At 43.2% G+C, this 27167-nt stretch overlaps 1 protein-coding gene across 1 annotated transcript in view; it reads right to left on the bottom strand.

Annotated features, from left to right (window-relative positions):
• Positions 1-610: 610 nt before the first annotated feature.
• Positions 611-27167, bottom strand: part of PGR (progesterone receptor) — a 161082-nt gene continuing 134525 nt past the window's right edge. The window contains exons 4-8 of the mRNA XM_082244687.1: positions 26487-26795; positions 22968-23112; positions 13666-13796; positions 6190-6347; positions 611-804 (exon numbers count right to left, since the gene is read on the bottom strand). Coding sequence (XP_082100813.1) covers positions 649-804; positions 6190-6347; positions 13666-13796; positions 22968-23112; positions 26487-26795 — 899 coding nt within the window. The 3' untranslated portion in view covers positions 611-648. The remainder of the gene's footprint in view (positions 805-6189; positions 6348-13665; positions 13797-22967; positions 23113-26486; positions 26796-27167) is intronic.

The following is a 27167-nucleotide window of genomic DNA, read 5'->3' as shown; positions in this document are numbered from 1 at the left end:
CTGACACCAAGACACTTGGGGCTATATTACTAAACCCACTGACACCAATGAGACAAGGCACTTCTCTTTTGTGCCATGCAGCATAGATAGAAGCATAGATAGAAGAACTCAGGTTGGCTGCCAGATGTGTCAGCAGAAAGGTAGGAGTGCTGTTGGCAATAGATAGATGGGCAGCAGCATTGTTAGTGTTGTTAGTGGGCATAGTGATGGGGTGATGCCAGACTGCCAAGGGCAATTAAAAATAGAAGCTTGGTAAAGTAATTTTCCACATATAGGAAAATAAATGTCATCATGCCTAAGCTCATAGGTAAATGTTAAAAAAGCAACATGGGTTTTGCTTGAGTATAGGTGATTTATTCAAGTCTAATATTCCTTTCTCACTGATAGTAAATTACATTTACATTTTTTCTTTGGACTAGGGTACCTTGAGATTTTTTATACTTTTAAAGGGGGGCTGGGTCTGAAAAATGGTGGAGAAAAGCTGCTATAGCCACTTGCTCCACGTTTGCTGCAGTATCACATGAACTGCCCTCCAGTTTGAGTGCAGATTCACTTGTCCATCATTGTAACAATATACAAACAAAAAGTTTATCACACAAGACAGCTAAAGAAAATAAATAGGTATGGAGAATAGAAAGAACAGAGCATTCACTTCTTGTGAAAGACCAGCGGTTTTACCATCCCTGCGAGGATTTTGGGGAGCTGCGCCGATATGACCTCTGTCATCATTTCTGGGAACTCCACGCTTAATGCACGAGACTGAAGGAAGGTGTTGAGGCAATACAGGTGGAGCTGCTTGACCAACTGTTGGCAGAAAAAAGTGGAGGATGTTACAGGAGAGCTCACCACCCAAATTTCTGAAATTAAAAAGAGCCTATAAAGTAACCTATTCAACACATTCACAAATTTAGCAAACTCTTTATAATTGGAAACTACACTATAATACCAAAGGTATTGGGACGCCTGCCTTTACACGCACATAAACCTTAATGGCATCCCAGTCTTAGTCTGTAGGGTTCAATATTGAGTTGGCCCAACCTTTGCAGCTATAACAGCTTCAACTCGTCTAAGAAGGCTGTCCACAAGGTTTAGGAGTGTGTCTTTGGGAATGCTTGACCATTCTTCCAGAAGAGCATTTGTGAGGTCAAGCACTGATGTGGACGAGAATGCCTCATGCACACTGGATGTTATCAAAAGGTCAGTAGAAAGCTGTAGCTGTAGAAGGCGTTTTTAGCTTTTTTGCAGTAGCGTTTTTCTGGATTTTTTAGCTTTTTTCAGCTGTAGCGTTTTTTTACCTTTTTTTTAGCAAAACTATACTTCCACAAAAGCTTATGGCTCAAAAATGTTGATAAATGCCAAATAGCCGTGTTTTTCAGCTATTATTAGGGTTAGAGAATTTTTACAGCTGAAAAACTCCTCTCAAAACCCACTAGTTATGGGGTTTTTTTCCAGGCAGAAAACGCCCCTGACAAAAACTGCTGATAACAGCCTATGTATGCATGGACACATAGGATAACATGCGGGGGAGTTTATTGGCTGCAGAAAAAAACATCTGATGCCAAAAACAGCCGCTGTAAAAACTTCCATTGTGCATGAGGCCTTATTAATACTTATTCATTCCAAAGGTGTTCTATCAGGTTGAGGTCAGGTCTATATGCAGGCCAGTCATATTCCTCCACCCCAAACTCGCTCATCCATGTCTTTATGAACCTTGCTTTATGCACTGGTACAAATCATTTGGTGGAGGGTGGGTTATGGTGTGGGGTTGTTTTTTTAGGGGTTGGGCTTGGCCCCTTTGTTCCAGTAAAGGGAACTCTTAAGAAGTCAGCATACCAAGACATTTTGGACAATTTTATGCTCCCAACTTTAAGGGAATAGTTTGGGGATGGCCCCTTCCTGTTCCAACATTACTGCGTACCAGTGCATTAACAAGGTCCATAAAGACATGGATGAGTGAGTTTTGGGTGGAGGAACCTGACTGGCCTGCACAGAATCCTGACCTCAACCTGACAGAACACCTTTGGGAGTTAGAGGGGAGACTGTGAGCCAGGCCTTCTCATCCAAAATCAGTGCCTGACCTCACAAATGTGCTTTCGGAGGAATGGTCAAACATTCCCATAGACACACTCCTAAACCTTGTGGACAGCCTTCCCAGAAGAGTTGAAGCTGTTATAGCTGCAAAGGGTGGGCCAACTCAATATTGAACCCTACAGACTAAAGCCCCGTACACACGCATCGATTATTGGCCGGGAATTTTCGGCCAACGTCCGATCGGCCGTTTTTCGGCTTGTTATTATGATGCTTCCGACAACCGACTCCGACTTTTCGGCCGAAAAAAATGTGGTGTGCAGGCTATAAAATTTTTGTTGGCCGTCAACACAACGTCCGATTTTCCATCAGTCAGTACAGATTTCGGCAAACAAAAATCTGATGAGCAAGATTGGGCATGCTCAGAGAAGAAAAAACACACGGAAAGTAAACCAACACATGACATCACTTCTGAAGTAGATTTATGTTGGCCGAGAATATTCGTGTGCAGTCTAGGCACATTCCAACCAACAAAACACCACTCTGGACAAAAGTCGGACGATCGGTCGGCCGATAATCTTTGCGTGTGTACGAGGCATAAGACCGGGGTGCCATTAAAGTTCATGTGGGTGTAAAGGCAGGTGTCCCAAAACTTTTGGTAATATAGTGCATATCTAGTCCCTGCTGAAACGGCCAGATTTGGATCCACCTATGACCAGCTTAAAGTGGAACTTTAGTCATAAAATGAAGTCCTGCTACATCACTTCAGGCTGGCCCCTTTTGCAGGTATAGCTATGTAGAACATTAAAAATAATTGTCTATACTGTTTAAAATCCAGTAATACACTTTGACAGCCTCCAGCATGAAGAAACAAGCGCAATGCTGGAGGCAATTTACCACACACACTAATTTTTGTAGCATAATTATAAATGTGGAATGTATGTTCTTTGCTAAAGAACATTATTTTTGATCAAGTTGTTATGGGTAAAGTTCCACTTTAACAATTTTTTTCAGTACACAAAGTATGTCCTTGCTAATGGATCCACCACTTTTAACCAGGTAAATTATCCACAACACGACGTGTTCTGAACTTCACATCAAATGTGCTCCAACTGTGTTATCTGCAACCCCCCTTAGGCTGGGTTCTCACATATGCAAATTGGATACGGGGTTTCCCCACATCCAACTCACATGACAGGGGAGTGTGCCGGCTCTCAATGGAGCCAGTTCACACAGCTCCACGGCAGCCGTGGTCCGCATTTAAAAAGGGTCTTGTGCGTCTTTGGTTCCGATTCAGGTGCGCATTCAGGCTAAAATTTGGATCTGATTCGCACCTGAATCTGTGAACAGGAACGCACTGGACCACATGCTGTGAACCGCGGCCACAGCATATATGAACGGAGCCTTAGAAAGGCTCACTGACCAGAAGGGATGGACCTCAAATTCTAATGGTCTAAATCATATTTCACTATTATCTCTAGATCTCTCATAGGAAAAAAAAAAAGAAAAACACTTGGATAGGAATAAGCAATTAAAGGGGAACATTACCCAGTTGAGTTGAGGCCATAATGGTTAATCTGGATCGAGATCCCTGGCTCTAACCAGCAAAGATGGGAAGGACCTGTCACTATCTTACTCTAGTCACTCGAACAACAGGTGGCGCCACCCGTGTCCAGAGCCCTATTTATAGTAGAATATATTGATTTCCTAGTACATTTCGCACATATCATGCATGTTTTATGATCCACTGATTAGCAATGTGCTGCACTCAATTACTGAACTGAACAAATGTCTGGAAAACATTTATTGTACAAAATAATTAAAATGAATAAAATGAAAAAGTTTTGCCCAGTGCATCTTGAAAGTATTCGCAGCGCTTCACTTTTTCAAAATGTTTTTGTTACAGCCTTATTCCAAAATGGATTGAATTCATTTTTTTCTTCAAAATTCTACAAGCGATACGCTATAATGACAATGTGAAAGATATTTGTTTGAAATCTTTGCAAATTTATTAAAAATAAAAATGAAAAAAATCCCATGTAAATAAGTATTCGCAGCCTTTGCTCAATACTTTGTTGAAGTACCTTTGGCACCAATTACAGCCTCAAGTCTTTTTGAGTAGGATGCTACAAGCTTGGCACACCTATTTTTGGGCAGTTTGGGCTCTGACTGGGCCACTCACGGACATTCACAGAGTTGCCCCATAGCCACTCCTTTGTTATCTTGGCTGTGTGCTTAGGGTCATTGTCCTGTTGGAAGATGAACCTTTTCCCTAGTCTGGGGTCCAGTCCTCTCTGGAGCAGGTTTTCATCAAGGATGTCTCTGTATATTGCTGCATTCATCTTTCCCTCTGCCCTGACTAGTCTCCCAGTTCCTGAAAAACATCCCCACAGCATTATGCTGCCACCACCATGCTTCACTGTAGGGATGGTATTGGTAAGGTACTGAGCGGTGCCTGGTTTACTTCAGACATGACGCTTGCCATTCAGGTCAAAGGTCAATCTTTGTTTCATCAGACCAGAGAATTTTGTTTCTCATGATCTGAGAGTCCTTCAGGTGCCTTTTGGCAAACTCCAGGCAGGCTATCATGTGCCTTTTACTGAGGAATGGCTTACATTTGGCCACTCTACCATACAGCCCTGATTGCTGCAGAGATGGTTGTTCTTCTGGAAGGTTCTCCTCTCTCCACAGAGAAACGCTGGAGTTCTATCAGAGGGACTATCAGGTTCTTGGTCACCTCCCTCACTATGGCCCTTCTCCTCCAATTGCTAAGTTTGGCCAGGCGGCCAGATCTAGGAAGAGTCCTGGTTTTTCCAAACTTCATCCATTTATGGATGATGGAGGCCACTGTGCTCATTGGGACTTTCAATGCTGCAGACATTTTTCTCTACCCTTCCTCAGATATTTATCTTGATACAATCCTGTCCCAAAGGTCTACAAACAAAATTCCTTGGACTTCAAGGAGTGGTAAAGATTCAAGGTTTTTCACCTTAATGCATTCCATGGAGGGGGCTGAGTCCCATTGTTTGTGTCAATGAACGCAGTAACAAGGCTCGTGAGCATGCCCGTACGGATGCCCCCATGGAAAGCGGTTCTCCATGGGGCCACTCAATAAAGAGGAGCCAGGAGCGCCACCGGGCACCCCAGAAGAGGAGGATTGGGGCTGCTCTGTGGTGAAAATCCTTGCACAAAACTGGTAAGTATAACATGTTTGCTATTTTGAAAAAAAAAAAAAAAAACAAACCTTTACAATCACTTTCATGGCTTGGTTTGTGCTCTGACACTTTTAACTGTGAGGCCGTATATAAACAGCTATACGTTTTTCCAAATCATGTCCAATCAACTGAATTTTTACCACATGTGGACTTCAATCAAGTTATAGAAACATCTCAAGGATGATCAGTGGAAGCAGGATGGACCTGAGCTCAATTTTGAGTGTCATGGCAAAGGCTGCGAACACGTACTTGTGATTTTCTTCGTTTTTTATTCTTAATAAATTTGCAAAGATTTCAAATAAACTTCTTTCATGTTGTCACTATGGGGTATTGTTTGTCGAATTTTGAGGAAAATAATGAATTTAATCCATTTTGGAATAAGGCTGTAGCATGACAAAATGTGGAAAAAGTGGAGTGCTGTGAATGTTTTGCGGATGCACTGTATACTTCAAGTGTAATCAATTTTAAATTGTAGAGAATTGTTCCTTATCCCCACCAACTCGTCTTTAGATTGACCAAAACTATTTACAATGAAGTCCTATCTAAACAATCCATACAATTTGTATCTAGTAGGATTTGCCTTTGTACTTCATTACTTATTGTTGAACATCGTGCAATACAACTGTAACATGCGGTATACCTTAATTTGTGTGTATGGTGGATGAAGTAGTGGAATATACAATCCTCTATAACATTACTGCCTAGCAAGCAGAATCTATGGTTTTGTTCTGATAGGCCCCAGATTAATATTAGCAGCTTATTTGTACTGTCATCCTCCAACAGCACTGACTTGTTCCAGTGACGCAGGAACCATTTTACTTGATTCAGAAACGGTCTAGTATTTTGCCTCTTAAACTGAGCTGCATGAGTAGAGTAGTAAATATTATCACAGCCAGTGTTACGGTACAATGATCAGTAAAAATGGCCTTACCAAGGAAACACTTACTTCATGCATGGAGTCCATTACTTTGGTTAGGTGGTAGAACCGCTGAGAACTTGCAACAACTCCTTTGTGCCTTAAGTTGATGGCCTTTGCCAGTTCTCTAATGTAATTAGACCTCATCTCATCAAAATGACTTTGACTTTTAAGACCTTCCAAAGGAACTAAATGGAGAAAAAAGGGAAAAAAATGATTTGCAAAATAAAACAAAGAAAGCCACCAGTTCCAAGCATGGAATTAGCGGCACAATGTCAGTGTGTAGCTCCTGCCCCAACGCATCCCCTGAAGACATGCATTCATATGAAATACATTGGGGAAGGAGTTACACGCTGATGTCTCACCACCACTTCCATGCTTGGAACTGGCGGTTCTCTTTATAAGTGCACTGTTTTATTTGTTGTGACAATTGTTTTACTGGCATTTGGATGAATCCTTTTACTTTTTTATATGGAATCTATAATTTTCCTCTGGCAGCTTTAATGTTGGTGATTGCATTTTAGTTCTGTTGCTCGTGTGTGGTGGAGAGGATTTTCATTGGCTGGTAAAAGACACTTTCTTTGCGGTGATATTTATCACGTTTTGGACTCTTTTGCATTGGACTTTATTCACACTGATTTATTTTTATGATCATTTTTGAATATTGTGGATGATTTTTTGCACATTCTGATTGTTGTGTTGATAGAACATGCTTTAAGTTTGTAATATTCTATATTTAGAGGCTCTGCATTGTTTTCTTGGTTGGTTTGTTTGGGTATTGTATATTTACCTATTGCACGCTGCCCATTTCTTTTCTTTAGCGCTGCCTGCCTTTTATATTTTCATAAAAGTCTACCTTAGTCCCCTATTGCTTTGGGAAGGCCATTAAGCTGCACCAATAGAGGACGTTGGCAATGAAATACAGTAAACCCCCGTTATATCGCGGTTCAGTTTTCGAGGTCCCGGTATTTTGCGTTTTTTTCTGTAAGACCTAATAATAATATTATATTAATTAATTCATTATTAATTAAATATTTTTTGTGTTTTCCATTGCTCTTGCTCTCTCTCTCAATATCTTTTATGTGTTTAAATGTGTTTTTATTGTTTAAAAGTGTGTTTAAAGACCTTAAAATGCTTTTAAAAGTACAGTAAAAGTTATAAAAACATGCCTAGGGTGTATTTAAATAGGATATTTCTATTACACGGATTTTCACTTATCGTGGGTGGGTCTGGAACGTAACCCCAGCGATGGAGGGGGGTTTACTGTAAAGGTAATCTGTCACTTTGCCTATTCAGGGAAGTGACACGTTCTGATAGACAATGTTTACCAGCATATCCTAATGCAAGAATTGTTTCCTTTTCTTCATTCAGAAATAAAAGGCTCATAGCTCTGGACCATCCAAGATGCCTTTTCCAAGGCAAAGTGATATCAAAGTGCATTTGCAACATTTGCCAAATGGTGAAGGATAGGTTAGCATGCCCTGCTGGGGTTGGGGTTGGGGGTTAGGGCAAATTCATGAGTAAAGCACAACTCATGTATTTGCCCTAACCCCAACCCCATCCCCAGCAGGGCATGCTAACCTATCCTTCACCATTCTCCAACCTATCTTCCTCCATCCTCCACATACTGCTCTGTTCAATTGCCAATTACCAAGCATTGGAAAAGTCCATAGCTCTGCGTAAGCCATGACTTGAGTAAACACAGAGCAGCTTCTTCAGTATAGGAATGGAAAAAGGGCACACGGGTAAAGCACATGTTCACTTTAAAGCTGTGCTCCAGCCATAGATCTCCCTCCCAAAAACAATACTACCACTTCCTCTTACTTTTGGCTGCGGGAATAAAAAGAAAAAAACGAATAACCCCTTTTCATTACTTAAGAGCAATTGTTTTCCATGTGCACATTTGTTCTGCCTGCATTGATCAATGCACATCAATGCACCTGGTGTGAACAAGCACATAATGCGTGATCATGTGGTCCCGAGTTTCTCTCTTCCTCATTGCAGAGAGGAAAGATCCTCCTACAGGTACCCATTTTTCTACTTTTATCCAGTGGTGGGGTCATCTTAAGCCCTCAACAGTCCAATGATTTTAACATTTATAATGAGGGGAACAGCCAACGCTGGGGAGCACACTGCAGCGCTGAATTACCGGTTTCCAGCAAAGGACAGGTGTCAACAGACAGCTTAAAAACTCTTTAAGAAGCCATTTTCTTTTTAAAAATGACAAAATAATAGAGTGTGGAAGGGGTGGGTTGAATGAGTAGGCAAAGTCTCCTTAAACTTAAGCTGGATACACACTATACAAATTTCTTTAGATTTTTTCCTTTAGATTTACCAAAACCATATAAACCTAAACACTTTCAATTTGTATGCAATCGGGCAAACCCTTGCACTACATAGTTGAAGGTAAATCTAAAGCAAATCGCACAACAAAAGTTGTATAGTGTGTATCCAGCTTTAGCCTAACCATAACCCAACTCTTAAAGTTAACCTTAAAGGATAACCAAATTTGCAAAAATTTGCCAATATAATGTATTACATTTTCTAAAAATAAACCCTGATTCCAGCAGTGGTGTCTGGCCTACGATTGCCTCCATCTTTGCTGTAACCAAGCCACTACTAGAGGGCGCTGTTTGGAGATAGGGGATCTGCTTTTATTGAGCTGAATGAAGCGCCCCTGTCCGAGGAGGAGATTTTTCAGCACATAGCAGGATATACTCTGAGCCTGGAGGTTGCAGTAAGTACTACTGGAAGAAGTTGCCTTCAGTAAAGGTGACCAGCAGTGATAGGCTCAGGCGTGTGCAGATCCAAGTCCCAATCCACCTGAGCAATCCCGCCAGGAAGCCATCACTGCACACCGCCAATCATAGGCAGTGCAGCATTTCCTGGTCTGGAGCCCTACATACATACGCCCTGACTAGGCTGCTCATGATTGGCAGGGTACAGTGACGGCTTCCTGGCACAATTGCTCAGGTGGGATGGGACCAGGATCCAAAACGCCTGAGCCCATCCCTAGTGATCAGTCATATTGTCATTGGAAAGTTTCTAATCATTCTCTTAAATCCAGGCATTGTAGTGAGGGATTTCCATAAGGATGGAAGATACAATGTTTTTCATTGTATCTCAGGGATCATCTGTACGCAGTACACAAACAAGTTCTGTTTTAATATATTTATGTAGAACACCAAAATGAATAAAACATCTTATATTTTCCTCAAAATCGAACACTAAGTACAAGCATAAAACCTTCCAATGTACTGCCTGGTGGGTGACATGTGCATATTAATCAGATTATCTGCAGACTTTTCTGTTTTGTTCTGGTTTAAATAACATGATAAATGGGGCAAGAGTGGACTATTTATTCATCATCTCCAGGAAATCATAGTGTATTATTTTACAAACTGCTTAATTGCTCCAGGAATAAGCTTGGCGCTCACGTCTTAATTTTATTAGATGAATCTAGCCATTTCTGTTCCTCATTTGCGGGTTGGCTGAATATTTTCTGTTTTAGATTTTGTGTGATATTAACTACTTGACCTCCGAAAGATTTACCATCTTTCATAACCAGGCCATTTTTTGCGAAACGGCACTGCTTTCATTTTAGTGACAATTGCGCAGTTATAGGACACTGTACCCGAATAAAATCAATGTCCTTTTTTCCCCACACAAAGAGCTTTCTTTTGGTGGTATTTGATCACCTCTGCGCTTCCTATTTATTGCGCTAAAAACAAAAAAACACCAACAATTTTGAAAAAAATAAAACCAATATTTTTTATTTCTGCTATAAAACCCATCCAATGAGAAAAATTTAAAAATTACATTTCTTCATAAAGTTAGCCTGATATGTATTCTGCTACTCATTTTTGGTAACAAAAATTCAAATAGGCCTACATTGATTGTTTTTTGCAAAAGTTATAGCGTCTACAATCTATGGGATATTTTTATTTATTTTTTTACTAGTAATGGCGGCGATCAACAACTTATAGCGGGACAGCAATATTGTGGCAGACTAATTGGACACTAATTGACACTTTTGACAGTTTTTGGGGACCAGTAGCACTAATACAGTGATCAATGCTAAAAAAATTGCACTGCCACTGTACTTATGACACGGGCTGGGAAGGGGTTAACATCAGGGGGGATCAAAGGGTGAACTGTGTGCCTAGCTGGTGTTTTTCTACCGTGTGAGAGGTGCCTTTAATAGGGGAAGGTATGTTGCAGCAACACAGGATCCATGCCTTCCCTACTAACAGAACTACAATCTGCCTTGTTTCCCTGGAAGAGAGGGATCAGGTATACTGTATATATATATATATATATATACATATATGTATATATATATATATACGTGATCTGGTGCAGAGGTGCCGCGTTGTAGCAGCAAAATTGCTATAGGGCGGCCCTTAAGTGGTGAAGCTGTACTTAAAGTGGAGTTCCACCCTATTTTTATACTTACCTCCATCTTCTCGCTCCGGGTCACCTGAAAAAGAAATGGATAATCGCATATTTTTTTTTTTTTTACTTACCTCGTAGCGAAGAAAATATACTTACCTTACTTCCTTCTTCCTCCTTCCTCGGCCGCGGCCCGTCGTCACTTCCTGGCTCTGCAATGATTCCTGGGAGCTGGACGTCATAGCTCCCAGGAATCATTGCGCCTGCACCGGCCCCGACGTCAGTTCCGGGTCGCGCGCGTCATCCCCTTCTAAACAGCTTCTGGGCATGCCCAGAAGCTGTGGAGGGGTGAAGGCGCGCGACCCGGAAGTGACGTCGGGGCCGGCGCAGAGCATCGTGGGACCACAGAAGGCGGAAGAAGACGCCGAAGAGGACGCGCTGGCTTCAAGCTGCCCACATCTGAGATGGCAGCGCTGGACAAGACGTTTGCAAGGTAAATATTTCGTCTTGCAGGTAAGTGCAACCCGGGACAGATCAGAGGCTAGCCATTGTGGAATGCACTAGCCCTGACTGTCCCGGGGGTATTAAAAAAAAAAAAAACAAATCCAGGGTGGAACTCCGCTTTAAGCTGAACTCGGATAATATAAAGGCTAATGCACATAAAGGCAAATGCCTGTACAGCATAAAAACTGGGCATATTACAGTGCCAGGATGGTGTGCACAGCCTACTGCCAGCAGCCTGTCAATATTAATGATGATCTGAAATATGCAGCAGCTGTATGCCCAACCTAGTGATACAGATTTTGACAGGCTGCTGGCAGCAGGCTGTATGCACCATGTACAGTGTGTTACTCTCGTGCTATCAATATATGTATAATGCAATTGATAATACGGCTGCTGCTGGCACTCTATAGCTTATCCACAGCTATTGTTAATGGTATAATATATAGTGAATAGTGCTGCGCTGCCAATTAGATCGTGCTCTATTTGTGGATTTGCACATTGCACGTTATATATGCGATTATCTATGTGCCTTTTATTTGATCTGAGTCGCATTAATTTATGTTTGTGGATCTGAACAGATATTTATTCACTTACATTTTATTTTCACCCTTTTGCTTGATCATTATATAAAATACACACAGGATAGTGCAGCACTATTCACTTTATATAGGCAGTATGCAACACCTCTGACTCTCAGGAGCTGTAACATGCCCATTCTTACGCTAAATGCTCAAATGCATCTGTGTGCATGATCCCTAAAAGACCAACCTTTAAGCTTGACTTTGGAGCACCTCTTGGTGCAACTTTGATCTGACGTTACATTCAATGGATCTAAGTTGCATCAAAAGGTGCACCAAAGTAGAGCAGGCCCGTTTTCAAAGTTGCTGCGACGTTAAGTTGCACCGATTTGAACATGTGCCATTGAAAAGATTAGGGTGCCACTTGTCATGTTACTTTGATGTGCAACATCTCATGACAAATCGCACAAGTGTGAATGGAGCCATAATCTAGTTATGTGTTCAACTTCTTGACCCCTACACCAGTGGTGGTCAACTTATGAGTTAAAAGGGGCCTCAAATGCGACCCTTGACATTGCGAGGGTGTTCATATATATAATTCTTGAGAGAACTGAAGACCTAATAGAGGAAATGAGGGTCAGAGGGTGTGGACATGCCACATTTTCTGCTGGGTATATGTTGCAGAGGACAATACGAAACTGGGAATATGATACTTGAGGCCAGCAGAGACCAATGCTAATACCCTAATCATTGTTCCCACTACAGACTACTGAAGTCTGAGGGTCACGCCTGATATTCCAAAGGGCCGCTTGCAGCAGCAGGTTGGAACCCGGGCTCTACACAATAGGATTCCTAGGAGGAGGGGTAGCACTGTAACCCAGTCAGGCTCTATTGGATTGAATGGTGCTTATCAGTCTAAAGCTGGGCACAGATAGATCAAAATTCAGCCAGTTCATCAAGGTTTGATCTGTGTGTGGCCCTCCCTGTTCAACAGAAGTCAATCGTTAGAAAGCTGGAAAACTGTGTCCAATCACAGCTGGCCACATGTCAATGAGGAGGTGTCGTTTATCGGCGTTCCACGCCTCACACTGTCAGAGTGTGTGGCGAGGAGAGCCGATTAGGGGCTCCTCCTCAGAGGGAAGTCCAGGAAAGGTAATCAGGGCACTGATCATCAGTGCCCTGATTACAGTAAAGTTTAACATAGTAAAAAACAGTGCCCAAACAGTGCCCCATCAATGCCCATCAGTGACACAAAACAGTTCCCAATCAATGCCCATCAGTGACACCAATCAGTGTCAACAGTGACCTCAATCAGTGTCCATTAGTGATGCCAGTCAGTGCCCATCAGTACCTGCTCATCTGTGCTGAGCATCAGTGCCATCTGTCAGTGCCATCTGTCAGTGCCCATCAGTGCCGCATATCAGTGCCAATCAGTGCCACCTATCAGTGCTCATCAGTGCCGCATATCAGTGCCACCTATCAGTCCCCATCAGTGCGGCATAATAGGGCCTCCTCATCAGTGCCCATAAGTGTCACCTCATCAGTGCCCATCAGTGCAGCCTATAAGTGCCCATCAGTGCCGCCTCATTAGCACACATCAGTGAAAGAGAAAAATTACTTATTTACAAAATTTACTGACAGAAATTAAGAAAAATGTTTTCTCTTTTTTTAGTAAAAAATAAAAAACTCAGCGGTGATTAAATACCACCAAAAGAAATCTCTATTTGTGTGACAAAATGATAACAATTTCATATGGGTACAGTGTAGCATGACCACGCAATTGTCATTCAAAGTGTGACAGCGCTGAAAGCTGAAAATTGGCCTGGGAAGTAAGGGGGTGAAAGTGCCCAGTATTGAAATGATTAAAGCCATAACCATAGCTGCCCTAGGATTGCTGCAGGTTTCCACCACAACCATGACTAGCGATTCCATCACTAGTTTTTGAAAACTAGAGTAAGAAGGTAAGGCAAAATCTGCTGCCCATGGTTGCTTTTCTTCATAAGTGTATCCTGATTGGTGTTTTTAGCGGTTTACCTGGAGTATCACTAAAAGTGTGATAGTTTGTGCTACCCTTCCACCTACATGTACCTACTTGTATTCAGAAGCAGAAGAGCCTTCATGCACAGGAACTCCTCCTGGCTTATCTGTAATTTCACAAACTCCTGCGGCAGCTGCCTCATAGCTATACAGAGGGAATAAAACGATGACTCTTTCATTCTTTGTCTGAGGAAACAAACATTTGACAACTGTTATGTTCAGAAATACTTTGTTATATTCTGCGATGATGATGAAATGAGACCCAGTAGGCTCATGAATGAGATTCAGTAGACTCGTGTCCCCGCTCCTGTTATATTTGAGTGACAATACATGGAGTTTTTAAAAAAGAAAAGTATTATTTTAAAGGACTGCGCTAAGGGAACATTTGCACCAGATGCATTTGAACGATTTTTTAATCGCAGTATGAACACATATGCAAAAACAAAACAAGAATGTATTTCAATGAGCATAGTTTACACTACTGTGTGCTTTAATGTGAGACTAAAATAAAGTACAGCAGCATACTGCTACTACACACATGATTGCATCACAAAAAATATATATATAAGCATACAAACGCACTAAAAATACATTATCAATCATAAGTGTGCGCAGCCTATTACATTAGGGTGTGCGCCCCAAAGCTCAAACACATGTGTGTCTGTGTGAATATATACAGTGGGTACGGAAAGTATTCAGACCCCCTTAAATTTTTCACTCTTTGTTATATTGCAGCCATTTGCTAAAATCATTTAAGTTCATTCTTCTTCCTCATGAATGTACACATAGCTCCCCATACTGACAGAAAAACACAGAATTGTTGACATTGTTTCAGATTTATTAAAAAAGAAAAACTGAAATATCACATGGTCCTAAGTATTCAGACCCTTTGCTCAGTATTTAGTGGAAGCCCCCTTTTGATCTAATACAGCCAGGAGTCTTTTTGGGAAAGATGCAACAAGTCTTTCACACCTGGATTTGGGGATCCTCTGCCATTCCTCCTTGCAGATCCTCTCCAGTTCTGTCAGGTTGGATGGTAAACGTTGGTGGACAGCCATTTTTAGGTCTCTCCAGAGATGCTCAATTGGGTTTAAGTCAGGGCTCTGGCTGGGCCATTCAAGAACAGTCACGGAGTTGTTGTGAAGCCACTCCTTCATTATTTTAGCTGTGTGCTTAGGGTCATTGTCTTGTTGGAAGGTAAACCTTCGGCCCAGTCTGAGGTCCAGAGCACTCTGGAGAAGGTTTTTGTCCAGGATATCCCTGTACTTGGCCGCATTCATCTTTCCCTCGATTGCAACCAGTCGTCCTGTCCCTGCAGCTGAAAAACACCCCCACAGCATGATGCTGCCACCACCATGCTTCACTGTTGGGACTGTATTGGACAGGTGATGAGCAGTGCCTGGTTTTCTCCACACATACCGCTTAGAATTAAGGCCAAAAAGTTCTATTTTGGTCTCATCAGACCAGAGAATCTTATTTCTCACCATCTTGGAGTCCTTCAGGTGTTTTTTAGCAAACTCCATGCGGGCTTTCATGTGTCTTACACTGAGGAGAGGCTTCCGTCGGGCCACTCTGCCATAAAGCCCCGACTGGTGGAGGGCTGCAGTGATGGTTGACTTTCTACAACTTTCTCCCATCTCCTGACTGCATCTCTGGAGCTCAGCCACAGTGATCTTTGGGTTCTTCTTTACCTCTCTCCCCAAGGCTCTTCTCCCCCGATAGCTCAGTTTGGCCGGACGGCCAGCTCTAGGAAGGGTTCTGGTCATCCCAAACGTCTTCCATTTGAGGATTATGGAGGCCACTGTGCTCTTCGGAACCTTAAGTGCAGCAGAAATCTTTTTGTAACCTTGGCAAGATCTGTGCCATGCCACAATTCTGTCTCTGAGCTCTTCAGGCAGTTCCTTTGACCTCATGATTCTCATTTGCTCTGACATGCATTGTGATCTGGAAGGTCTTATATAGACAGGTGTGTGGCTTTCCTAATCAAGTCCAATCAGTATAATAAAACACAGCTGGACTCAAATGAAGGTGTAGAACCATCTCAAGGATGATCAGAAGAAATGGAAAGCATCTGCGTTAAATATATGAGTGTCACAGCAAAGGGTCTGAATACTTAGGACCATGTGATATTTCAGTTTTTCTTTTTTAATAAATCTGCAACAATGTCAACAATTCTGTGTTTTTCTGTCAGTATGGGGTGCTATGTGTACATTCATGAGGAAGAAGAATGAACTTAAATGATTTTAGCAAATGGCTGCAATATAACAAAGAGTGAAAAATGTAAGGCGGTCTGAATACTTTCCGTACCCACTGTATATATATATTTATATATATACACACACACATACTATATAGAGACATGGATGAGCGAGTTTGGGGTGTCCTGACCTCAACCCAATAGAACACCTTTGGGATGAATTAGAGCGGAGACTGTGAGCAGTAGGGCAATAGACAGTGTCACTAAAGCAGTGGACCGTGTCAGTAGGGCAGAGATTGGTGGTGGTAGTTTATTTATTTATTTATTTTTTTATTATTGTTTACTATTTTATTTTTTCCCTTTTTTAAATTTTTATATATATATATATATATATATATATATATATTTTTTTTTGCTATTTTTAGGAGCCCCATTAGGGGGCTTTGGTGAAATATCAGGGGTCTGTCACTTTTGAGACAGAGAAAGGGACTGAGAACAGAGATTCCCCAGTCTCTTTCTCTGCAGCCAAGCAGCAGGGGGAATGTGCGCAGCACAGGGTGATTAGGGTGTGCCCAGGCATATCCTGTGCACACGCCTATGTAATTAATGCATGCAAGCATGCATGCAGAACAACATACTGTTCGAGGGGACTGTGGTATAAAAGAGGCCTAAAGGTATCTACAATCCACGTCAGATTGAATATTATGGCATGCTATAGAACACAAGCATCATTTGACATCTTCATATAACCTTTAGTCAAATTAGTATTATTGCAGTACTTACAAACATTCTTTATAAATTGCTAAATCACCTAAAATGACATCCAGGAACAGACCTGTTCAACCTTTAGGCCACATGTCAAACACAAGGCCCGTGGGCCAAATCCAGCCCGCCAGACCATTTCATGTGGCCCTTGCACCTCTCCTGCAGGTGCGGCACTCCCTCATCTCTGCCTCCACCCTTTCTCAGCAGTCGGCAGCAGAGAGGGGGACAGAACTCCTTCTACAGATCCTGTGCCTCTCTGTGCAGCTGCAGCACCCCCATTGTCTCTGCCTCCCCTGGTCTCAGCAACCAGGAGACTCCAGCAGCTGACTCAAACCCTCCTCTGGTCCTCCTCTAGACCCCCTGCACTTTCTGCCTTTCAGGTCCACCTCCAGTTTCTACCTGACAGCAGCACAAGGTAAGGCAATTGAACAGACAAGGACTCACTGCTCAAGGTGGTGTAATTGCCTGATGACTCACACAGGTGCATGCCCCGGCTCGCCTCCGTGAAAACTTGATAAAAAAAAGGAATTGGCAGCACTCCAGGTTGAGTCAAAATCCAGATTTATTGACTGGACATCCAAATATGACAATCGTGACAAGGTAGACGTGTTTCACACACTGACTGTGTGCTTAATCATTAGTTGATCATTTGGTAATGATTAAGCACACAGTCGGTGTGTGAAACGCGTCTACCTTGTCACGATTGTCATATTTGGATGTCCAGTCAATAAATCTGGATTTTGACTCAATCTGGAGTGCTGCCAATTCCTTTTTTTTTTATCAAGCACAAGGTAAGGATGGGGGGGGGGGGGTTCACTGTGATGTAAGGGGGAGTGAGGAACTCTTGACTTCTGATGGTGGGGAGGCTCTTGACATCTGATGTAAGGGAGGTTGTGTGCTCTGGACATGTGTTTATAAGTTTCATGGGAATAGGACAATTCTATGGTAGTTGAAAAGGAGGATCACACACCGCTGGTATTATAAGTTATTACTACAATTGAATGCAGAGGCAATTATTTAAGATGATAAAGAGCAGATACATTTATATCAGGGGTGTCAAACTCAATTTCATTGCGGGCCGCATCATCATTATGGTTGCCCTCAGAGGGCCAGTTTTATCTGTAGCCCACCACTATCAGAAGTCAAGAGCCCCCATCCTCCCTTAAATCACAGTGCATCTCCTTGACCATGTGCTTGCTGCTGCTGGAAAGAGGCTGGAGGCAGTGCTGGGAAGCAGCAACTGCAGGGTCTGGAGGAGGGCTGGAGTCAGCTGCCGGTGTCTGCTGAATGCTGAGACCAGTGGAGGCAGAGAGGAGGTGGGGCTGCAGATGCACAGAGAGGTGCAGGATCTGTAGGAGGAGTTGTGTCCTCCTCTCTGTCCTCCTCTCTGCAGCTGCAGGGGGAAGCACAGGATTTGGCAGAGGAGTTCTGTCCTCTCTGATGCCGTCTGCTGAGACAAGGTGGGGACAGAGATGAGGGAGATGCAGCAGCTGCAGGAGAGGTCCAAGGGCCACATGAATTTGCCTGGAGGGCCGGATTCGGCCCGCGGGCCTTGTGTTTGACACCTGTAATTTATATTGTTTTACTGGCCCTTTAAGTGAAACCATAATGCTGATGCAGTCCACGATTAAATTGAGTTTGACACCCCTGCTGATTGAGCAGCAGTTTTAACGTCTACTCTATACTAAACTAAGCATGCCAATATCTTCTATCCAGGATGTGGAAACCTTACAAGCGGACCTGAACAAAATAACGGGGTGGGCAACTACATGGCAGATGAGGTTTAATGTTGAAACATGTAAAGTAATGCACTTGGGCTACAGAAACACGAAAGCAAGCTACTTACTAGGGGGGGAACCTCTGGGTGAGTCTAGGATGGAAAAGGACCTGGGGGTCCTAGTGGACAACAGGCTTGGCAGTGGCATGCAATGCCAAGCCGCTGGAAGCAAGCCAACAGAATACTGGCATGTATAAAAAAGGGGATTCACTCCAGAAATAAAGAGATTATTCTCCCACTCTACAAGACTTTGGTCCCGCCAGTGGCGTCACTAGGGTTGGTGTCACCTGGTGCGGTAAAACATGGTGTCACCCCCCCCCCCCCCTATATACGGGCCGGGCAGCAGCTCAGCGTTGGGAGTTTTTTGTAGCAGGTTGCGACGGTCAGTAAGGCCTAGAGGATAGCAGGTTAGGCACTTCCTAATGGCTCAGTCCCTAGGAGTAGTAATGGATAATGGCTGTCAGGCCATCGTGCCAGACCCAAAAATGCAGCAGTGATCCCTCTGGTTAGACGTTCGCTCCCTCTGGGTTGACCAGGCTGACTTTGGTCAGTAGTGTAGCCCGTCTGTACCCTGGCAGTGACGCAGTCTTTCTCTCTCTGGTGGTGCTGGGCAGCAGCATGGCCCTCTCTCTGGTGGTGCTGGGCAGTGTGGCCCTCTCTGACTTCCCCCAGCACAGTGCTCTCTTTATGGTGTAGCACTCACTCCCTCAGCTTTTTCCCAGGTTCCCAGTCCTCAATCTCTCCCCCCAGCAGAGTGCATGCTGGGGGCTGTGGTCTGCTCCTTGTGGACAACAAATGGGGCTGCCAATCTTCCGGAACTACAAGTCCCATTATGCCCCCTAGTCTCTTCTGATTGGCTGTCCGCGGTGGCCAGCGGGAAGGGAAACAGACTGGGCAGTAAACTGGGTGGCAATCAGATGGAAGCCACTCTCTCTTCTCCTGCACTGCTGACAGGAGAAAAGGGGGGGGGGGATGAGGAAGATAAACTGACAGCCCGGAGCTCGCTACCTTTTCCGCTTAATCATACCTCCCAACTTTTGAACTTCAGAAAAGATCTGCGGCACGCTAGGTCGCTGTAAATTGTGGGAGGGGCTTAAGGGATATGTTTAAACAAAACCCAGGCTTCCTTGTACCTATAAAATATGCTTTGATTGCTTTGTCTGAGCCTACCTTAAAGAATAAATTCAATAAAATAGTCAGGGACTGCATAGCAACAAGCAACTGTTGAGACAATGAAGACTCTGGTGAAAAGTATATAATGTACAGTATTGTGTATATAGTGCGGGAGTGTGTAAAGCAGAGCACAGGGGTTGGGGAGTGCTGCAGCCACTGACGGGTTTAGGATACATAGTGCAGGCTGCAGGGGTCCAGGGTGTGTAATGCAATGGGTTCAAGATTTAGATGAATGTAATGCACAGAGGGCTGTAGCCAGTGCCAGGTTTAGGAGTACATGATACACACAGAGAGCATGGTCCAGGAGTACATAATGCACAGAACGCAGGGCCCAGGAGTGTGTAATGTATAAAAAAAAAATGAGGAGTACAAAACAAAAAGAGTGCAGGAGACAGGGGTGTGTAACTCACAGTGTAGGGGTAAGGAAAGGGCAAAATTCCTCCCACATACAAGAGATGGTCAGAGATTACAGACATGATAAGTGAGATGGTCAGAGACTGCGGAAATAATACAGGAGATGGTCAGAGACTACAGACATGATACAAAAGATGGTCAGAGACTGCAGACATGATACAAGAGATGGTCAGAGACTGCAGACGTGATACAAGAGATGGTCAGAGACTACAGACATGATACAGGAGATGGTCAGAGACTACAGACATGATACAGGAGATGGTCAGAGACTACAGACATGATACAGGAGATGGTCAGAGACTACAGACATGATACAGGAGATGGTCAGAGACTGCGGACATTATACAGGAGATGGTCAGAGACTACAGACATGATACAGGAGATGGTCAGAGACTGCAGACATTATACAGGAGATGGTCAGAGACTGCAGACATGATACAAGAGACTTTCAGAGACTGCGGATATTATACAAGAATTTTGATTTTTTAAATCTTTTTGGGGAATGTTATATATCAGAATGTGAAAAATATTGTTTTTTTTTTTTTTCAAAATTGTCGCTTTTTTTTCAAAAATTAAAAATAGCACAGGTGATCAAATACCACCAAAAGAAAGCTCTATTTGTGGGGAAAAAAAAGGACATAAATTTAATTTGGGTACAGCGTCGCACGACCATGCAATTGTCAGTTAAAATAAGGCAGTGCCGAATCGCAAAATATAGCCTGGTCAGGAATGGGGAAAAATCTTCCGGTCTTAAAGTGGTTAAAAATACGCTCATTTAAAATTTTTTCGTCAACGACATGTAGCTAAATACATTTTGGCCTAAATATATGACAAAAATTGAATATATTGGATATTTTTTAACTGTCACAGTAGAAAATGTCAATTTTTTCGCATAATTTTCGCTCTTTTTTTATTAATATCGCAAAAAATGAAAAGCGCAGAGGTGATCAAATACCACCAAAAGAAAGCTCTGTTTATGAGAAAAAAAGGACGTAAATTTAGTTTGGGTACGGAGTTGCATGACCGCGCAATTGTCAGTTAAAGTCGCGCAGTGCCAAGTTGCAAAAAAGTGGCCTGGACATTAAGCAGGAAAATCCTCTGGTCCTAAAGTGGTTAAATGAGGCGAATCCATCACTGCCCCCTCCCTTTCCGCTGAATAACCCCATGCTCTTGTGCTCTGTGTAACATGAACCACGCATGAAACTGTCCTATTTATTGGTAAGGGTGATTTTATATCAGTCATATAGAAGATTTGTTTTTACTGCCAAAGGATTTGAATTAGGGATAGACCGATTATCGGCAAGGCACATATGCACTTTCCCCGATATATCGGTATCGGCCCTGGAACTGGTCAATATTTTTGTGACATCATTCTGCCTTCTTAGGCCGCCTTCGTCACCTTGGATAGCCTCATCTGGAGTCGGGACTAATCTCGCGGGTGTGTATCACAGCCATACACCCACCCACAGCAGCCGTTGCCAGCCAGCCACCCACAGGCCCTGTACCAGCCACCCACCCACCCACCACAGGGTGCCAGCCAGCCACCCACCACAGGGTGCCAGCCAGCCAGCCAGCCACCCACCACAGGGTGCCAGTCAGCCAGCCACCCACCACAGGGTGCCAGCCATCCACCACAGGGTGCCAGCCAGCCACCCACCACAGAGTGCCAGCCAGCCACCCACCACAGAGTGCCAGACAGCCAGCCACCCACCACAGGGTGCCAGCCAGCCACCCACCACAGAGTGCCAGACAGCCAGCCACCCACCACAGGGTACCAGCCATTCACCACAGGGTGCCAGCCAGCCAGCCACCCACCACAGGGTGCCAGTCAGCCAGCCACCCACCACAGGGTGCCAGTCAGCCAGCCACCCACCACAGGGTGCCAGTCAGCCAGCCACCCACCACAGGGTGCCAGCCATCCACCACAGGGTGCCAGCAAGCCAGCCATTAAGCATTAAACAAAAATTAACATGTTCAATACCAGATTTGTGTCAAAAATTGTCTTTAGTCTTCAAAACTTTAAATGTACAAAATATCGGCCCATATCGGCCGATACCGATACGTTGTGACCAAAATATATTGGTATCGGTATCGGCCATGAAAAAAACATATCAGTCTATCCCTAATTTGAATTTCTGATCATCAAGTTCTGAGATTTATGCAACTCTGCCACATCAAACGCTCCTTTAGGGCATGGGGGGAAGATTTTTCTTTAGGCTCGGTTTCCACTAGTGCGACTTGCGGTGCGACTTGACACATGTCAAGTCGCACAGCAAGTCAAAAGCCATTGCTTTCAATGGGACCCGTTTCCCCTGCCGCGGCTTCAGTTGCGGCGACTTCAAAAGTAGATCGTGCACTACTTTTGAGCCGCCTTCGGTGCGACTTCCCTCTATATATGAGGGACAAGTTTAACTGAAGCCGCAGTTTACTTTCGCTATGAAGTCGTGCTAGAAGTAGCACGACTTCGTAGCCACACTAGTGGAAACCTAGCCTTAGTGACGTTCAGTAACACTTCTCCTCCCCACCCCCACCATGTGACTGGACAGAGAAAGGAGAAGCAGCAGGCTGATGAGATCATCTCTCTATTCTCTCCTCCTATCAGCATACCCCTTGCACTACAGCACAACTGATTGGCTCCTTGTGCTGCTACTTCTCTCTCCCCAATCTGAGCTCTGCTGTAGAGGGACTGCAAGAGGCTGATACCAACTTAATGGTATCAAAATTGAGAAAATAAAGGGATTTTTTACTGTTAGGTTTACATACATTGAGGTGTGTTTATAAATGAGTTGCATAGCAATTCACCCAATAAAAGTACATGTACATACCAATGAGACTGCCCCCTCCTGGGTGCCGAATGGCATTTTTAAATAGGGAAACTGCATTGCAGCTATGGGCCTAGTGTTTTGATTTCAGCAACTTTTAGATAAATAGGGGGCCCATAGAATGAAAAATGAAATGAAAAAAAAAAAATAATAATTTGCTTTTAGTTTGACAATTTTGAAGTAAAATGTAATATAAAAGAAATACTCACTCATTCAGAACTAGATCTGGTGCAAAGTAAAGCATTTGCCCGCTGACGTGCTTATAGGACCTCCATCCCATAGCAAACACCATCAGACTCATCCAGGAATATTGCAGGAGGATAATCTGATCGTCAATGTGTAAATTTCTAAAGCCTGGGGAGATAAATGAATGGTAACTTCCCAAAGCATAGGCTGCTAAGAACTCAGATCAGTTAGTAAGGGCAATTTACCATCAGTCTAAACAATGGTGTCACCTGGCCTATGATGGATTCTCCATACCTGTATGTTCATGAGGACCCAGGAGCAGGGCTACTGTGAGAAATCACGGGGCCCCGTACATCCTACCTGGCAGGCCCCTCCCCCAGAATATATCAAGACAATAATTTCACAAAAAAATTAGACGTGGGAGTAAGTCCCACATGTGCAAGTCACAAGCAAGTCTCAAGTCTTAACCTTCAAGTCTCAAGCAAGTCCCAAGTTACTGTGGCGAAAAGCAAGCAAGTCAAGTCGAGTCCCTGCTAGAAATCAAGCAAGTCATGTCAAGTCATTTATTTTGGTCAAGTCACAAATCAAGTCAAAATACTGATCTACCCCAATTTTCACCTTTAAATCAGTTAAAAGTCAGTGGTCAGGAAAGGTTTTGTTTTATTTTCAACATTAACAAAACTGCTTAGTTCTTTTTTCTTGGCATATTAACCACTTGCCGACCGCCGCACGACTATCGGCGGTCAGCCCCTCACAGGCAAAGTGACGTAGGGCTACGTCACTAGCTTGTGAGGATCTAGGGAGCGAGCGCGCGCCGCCGGAGGCGCGCTCCCGCTCCCGCGTGGTCACGGACCCCCCTGCGCGTGTGACCGGCGGACCCGATGTCCGCCGGCCACTCTGCGATCGGCGGGGGAGAGGGAGAAAGTCAGGCAGCTTGTGTAAACAAGCCACCTGTCATTCTCCCCTCTGTATGAGAGCTGATCATATGGATCTACTATGTAGATCCGTTGATCACTCTGCATACAGCTGAAGCCACAGCCAATCACAGTTAGAATCACGCCCCTAGGGACACACACAGCCCCTCCCTCTCAAATAAAGTTAACCCCTTCACTACCAGTGTATTTTTACAGTAACAGTGCATATATAAAGCACTGATTACTGTAGAAATGTCACTGGTAACCCCAAAAGTGTCAAAAATGTCAGTCAAGGGTCCGATCTGTCCGCCGCAATGTCGCAGTACCGCAAAAAAAATCGCAGATCGCCGCCATTACGCGTTAAAAAAAAAAACAACAAAAATGACAAAAATCTTTCCCTTAGTTAGTAAACGCAATAACTTTTGTGCAAACCAATCAAAATACGCTTTTTGCGATTTTTTTTTACCAAACATAGGTAGCATAAAACAAATTGGCCGAAAATGTTAAAAAATTTTGATTTTTACATTTTTTTTTGGGGGAATTTCATATAAAAAAAAGGGAAAAATATTGCTATTTTTGCAAAATTGACGCTCTTTTTTTGTTTATAGCGCGTGATCAAAAAATCGCACAGGTGATCAAATACCGCCAAAAGAAAGCTCTGTTTGTGGGAAAAAAAGGACGCCAAATTCGTTTAGGTACAGCGTCGCAAGACCGCGCAATTGTCCGTTAAAGTCACGCAGTGCCGAATCGCAAAATACCCCCTGGTCGTTTAGCAGCCAAATCCTCCGGGGCTTAAGTGGTTAAAGAAACACTTTGAATGCCCAAACAGCTCAAAATCCTTCGTCCGGTCATGTTTCAACACCACAGTCACTAAAAACATGTAAAGTATTTCCATTGTTAAACAGCCAGTGTCCTAAAAATCAGAACACACTGAGATGTTTTAAGTGACTGTGGTGTCAGAAACATAACAGGCACATTCATTTTGCTTTAACACATCTTGAGAAAATGAAAATATTTAACAACTTAAAAAAGTAAAGTCATTTCAAGTCATATGTCTCAAGTCAACATCAAGTCTCAAGTCATGAATACCAAGTCAAAGTCAAGTCGAGTCTTTTATTAATTTTAGTCAAGCAAGTCTCAAGTCCTCAAATTGGTGACTTAAGCCTGACTTAAGTCAAGTCCTGTGACTCGAGTCCCCCACCTCTGCAAAAAATACACTAAAATAATTATTAACGGACACAAACATAACAGAGAACATGTGTGAATTAGCCTTTTTCATTTTTTTTTCACATTTAAAAAAAAATATATATATATATATCTTTTTTTTTTTTTTAAATGTTCACAATTATTTAATTTTACAATTTTTTAAAACTATTTATTACATTTTTTTACAGGACAGGGCAGCCTGCTGCACTGCGGGGGGCAGGAGGTCTGCACAGTGAAAAGGGGGAACATGGGTGGGGGGTTTCAGAAGCAGGCAGAACAGAAAAAAAAGTGTTATTATTATATTATTATTTTATAGTTATTTATTATATTATAATTTAGGATTTTGTGTTTCAAACTTTATCATACTCGGGATGTTATAAAGAAGAACACACGGTAAAAAGAAATCATATATAAATTGTTGGTTTGGGCTGCTCATTCTCAAGAATTGCAAGCAAAATAATGGTACCGCTTTCAGCACCTAAAATCCCAAAGAATCATACCGCCAGGGAGGTTAACGGACAATTGCGCAGTCGCAATAAAATTGATGTCCTTTTTTTCCCACAAATAGAGCTTTCCTTTGGCGGTATTTGATCAGCTGTGCGATTTTTATTTTTTGCCCTATAAACAAAAAAAAGAGCGACAATTCTGGAAAAAAAACAATATGTTTCACTTTCTGCTATTCAACATTCCAAAAAAAATAACGTTTTAGGCCAATTTGTTTTCTGAGACATATTTTTGGTAAAAAAATCGCAATAAGCGTATTTCGATTGGTTTGCGCAAAAGTTATTGCGTCTACTAACTACGGGAAAGATTTATGTCATTTTTAGTGTTTTTTTTTTTGTTTTTTTTTTTTACTAGTAATAGCGGCGACCTGCGATTTTTTGCGGGACTGCGGCATTGCGGCGGACAGATTGGACCCATAGCTGACATTTTGACACTTTTGGGGGGCCCAGTGACATTACTACAGTAATCAGTGCTAAAAATATGCATTGTTACTGTAATAATGACACTGGCAGGGAAGGGGTTAACATTTTGGGTGATCAAGGAGTTAAATGTGAGCCTAGGAGAGTGATTCTAACTGTATGGGGGCGGGGCTTACGGAATGACCATAGAGACATGTGATCCTATATAGAAGGATCACAGGGGCTCTGTGATCATTCCAGGGAGAAGATCGGTCAGCTGTGTTTACAACAGCCGACCGTCCTTCTCTCTCAGCTGGGAGCGATTGCAGGTGGCAGGCGTCAATCGGAGCCATCTGCCCCGTGCATCAGAGTCCCCACCGCCGAGTGGGGGCGGGAGCGCTCCCCCTAGCTGCAGGCGAGCGACCGACGTAGCATTACATCGGTTCGTGCAGGAGGGCCAGCCTGCCGCAGTCCAGAAGCAGTTAAAGGAAAAAGAAAATGACATGAACAATCATGTTACCTGGTAGTGATTTGGACCACTTCACGACACAGAGGAGTTGTCGCTCACATAATTGGTTGAGACTACACAGCAAGGCGCTGGGGGTTTCTGGCTTAGTGTTGTCATATCCAGCGTACACCACCTCGGGCTCTATACTCTGTAGAATCTGCAACAGTTCTGGAAAGTACTGAACCTCTTGTGCCGAAATGGTAGATATTCTTCCCGTCAGAGCCTGCTGGCATTCCATGGGGGTGGAGGTGGACTGCTGTAACACAATCCTGTCAAGCTCCCTTCCAGGTTTTAGTCTGTTAAACTTTTTGAACTTTCGACCTATAAAACAGGGAACAAAAGATGATTTTACTGAGATAGCATGGCAATAATGCAGACAGGTTCTAATAACAGCAAAATCACTACATATAATGTGCTGATTCATAGGTGTGTACAGCCTATTGTATTAGGGTGTGCACCCCAAAGCTCAAACACACATGCCTTTCTCTGCAGCCTTAGCTGCACTGAACAGAGAACAAATGGGAAGTGCTCTGTGCTGAGCGGCTTCCTGTTCATTCACAAACGGAAGCATAGCAAACACAGTTTACTATGCTTCCATTATGAATGAACACAGCGAGTAAGTGTGTTCACTGTATTAATTTAGAATAGGAAGGGGCCGGTAAATTACATATCCCCCACTTTCCATTCAGAAAC

The sequence above is a fragment of the Pelophylax lessonae genome, assembly GCF_965119305.1.
Source record: "Pelophylax lessonae genome assembly, chromosome: 2".
Taxonomy (NCBI): domain Eukaryota; kingdom Metazoa; phylum Chordata; class Amphibia; order Anura; family Ranidae; genus Pelophylax; species Pelophylax lessonae.
This window is presented reverse-complemented; position numbering and strand designations above follow the sequence as displayed.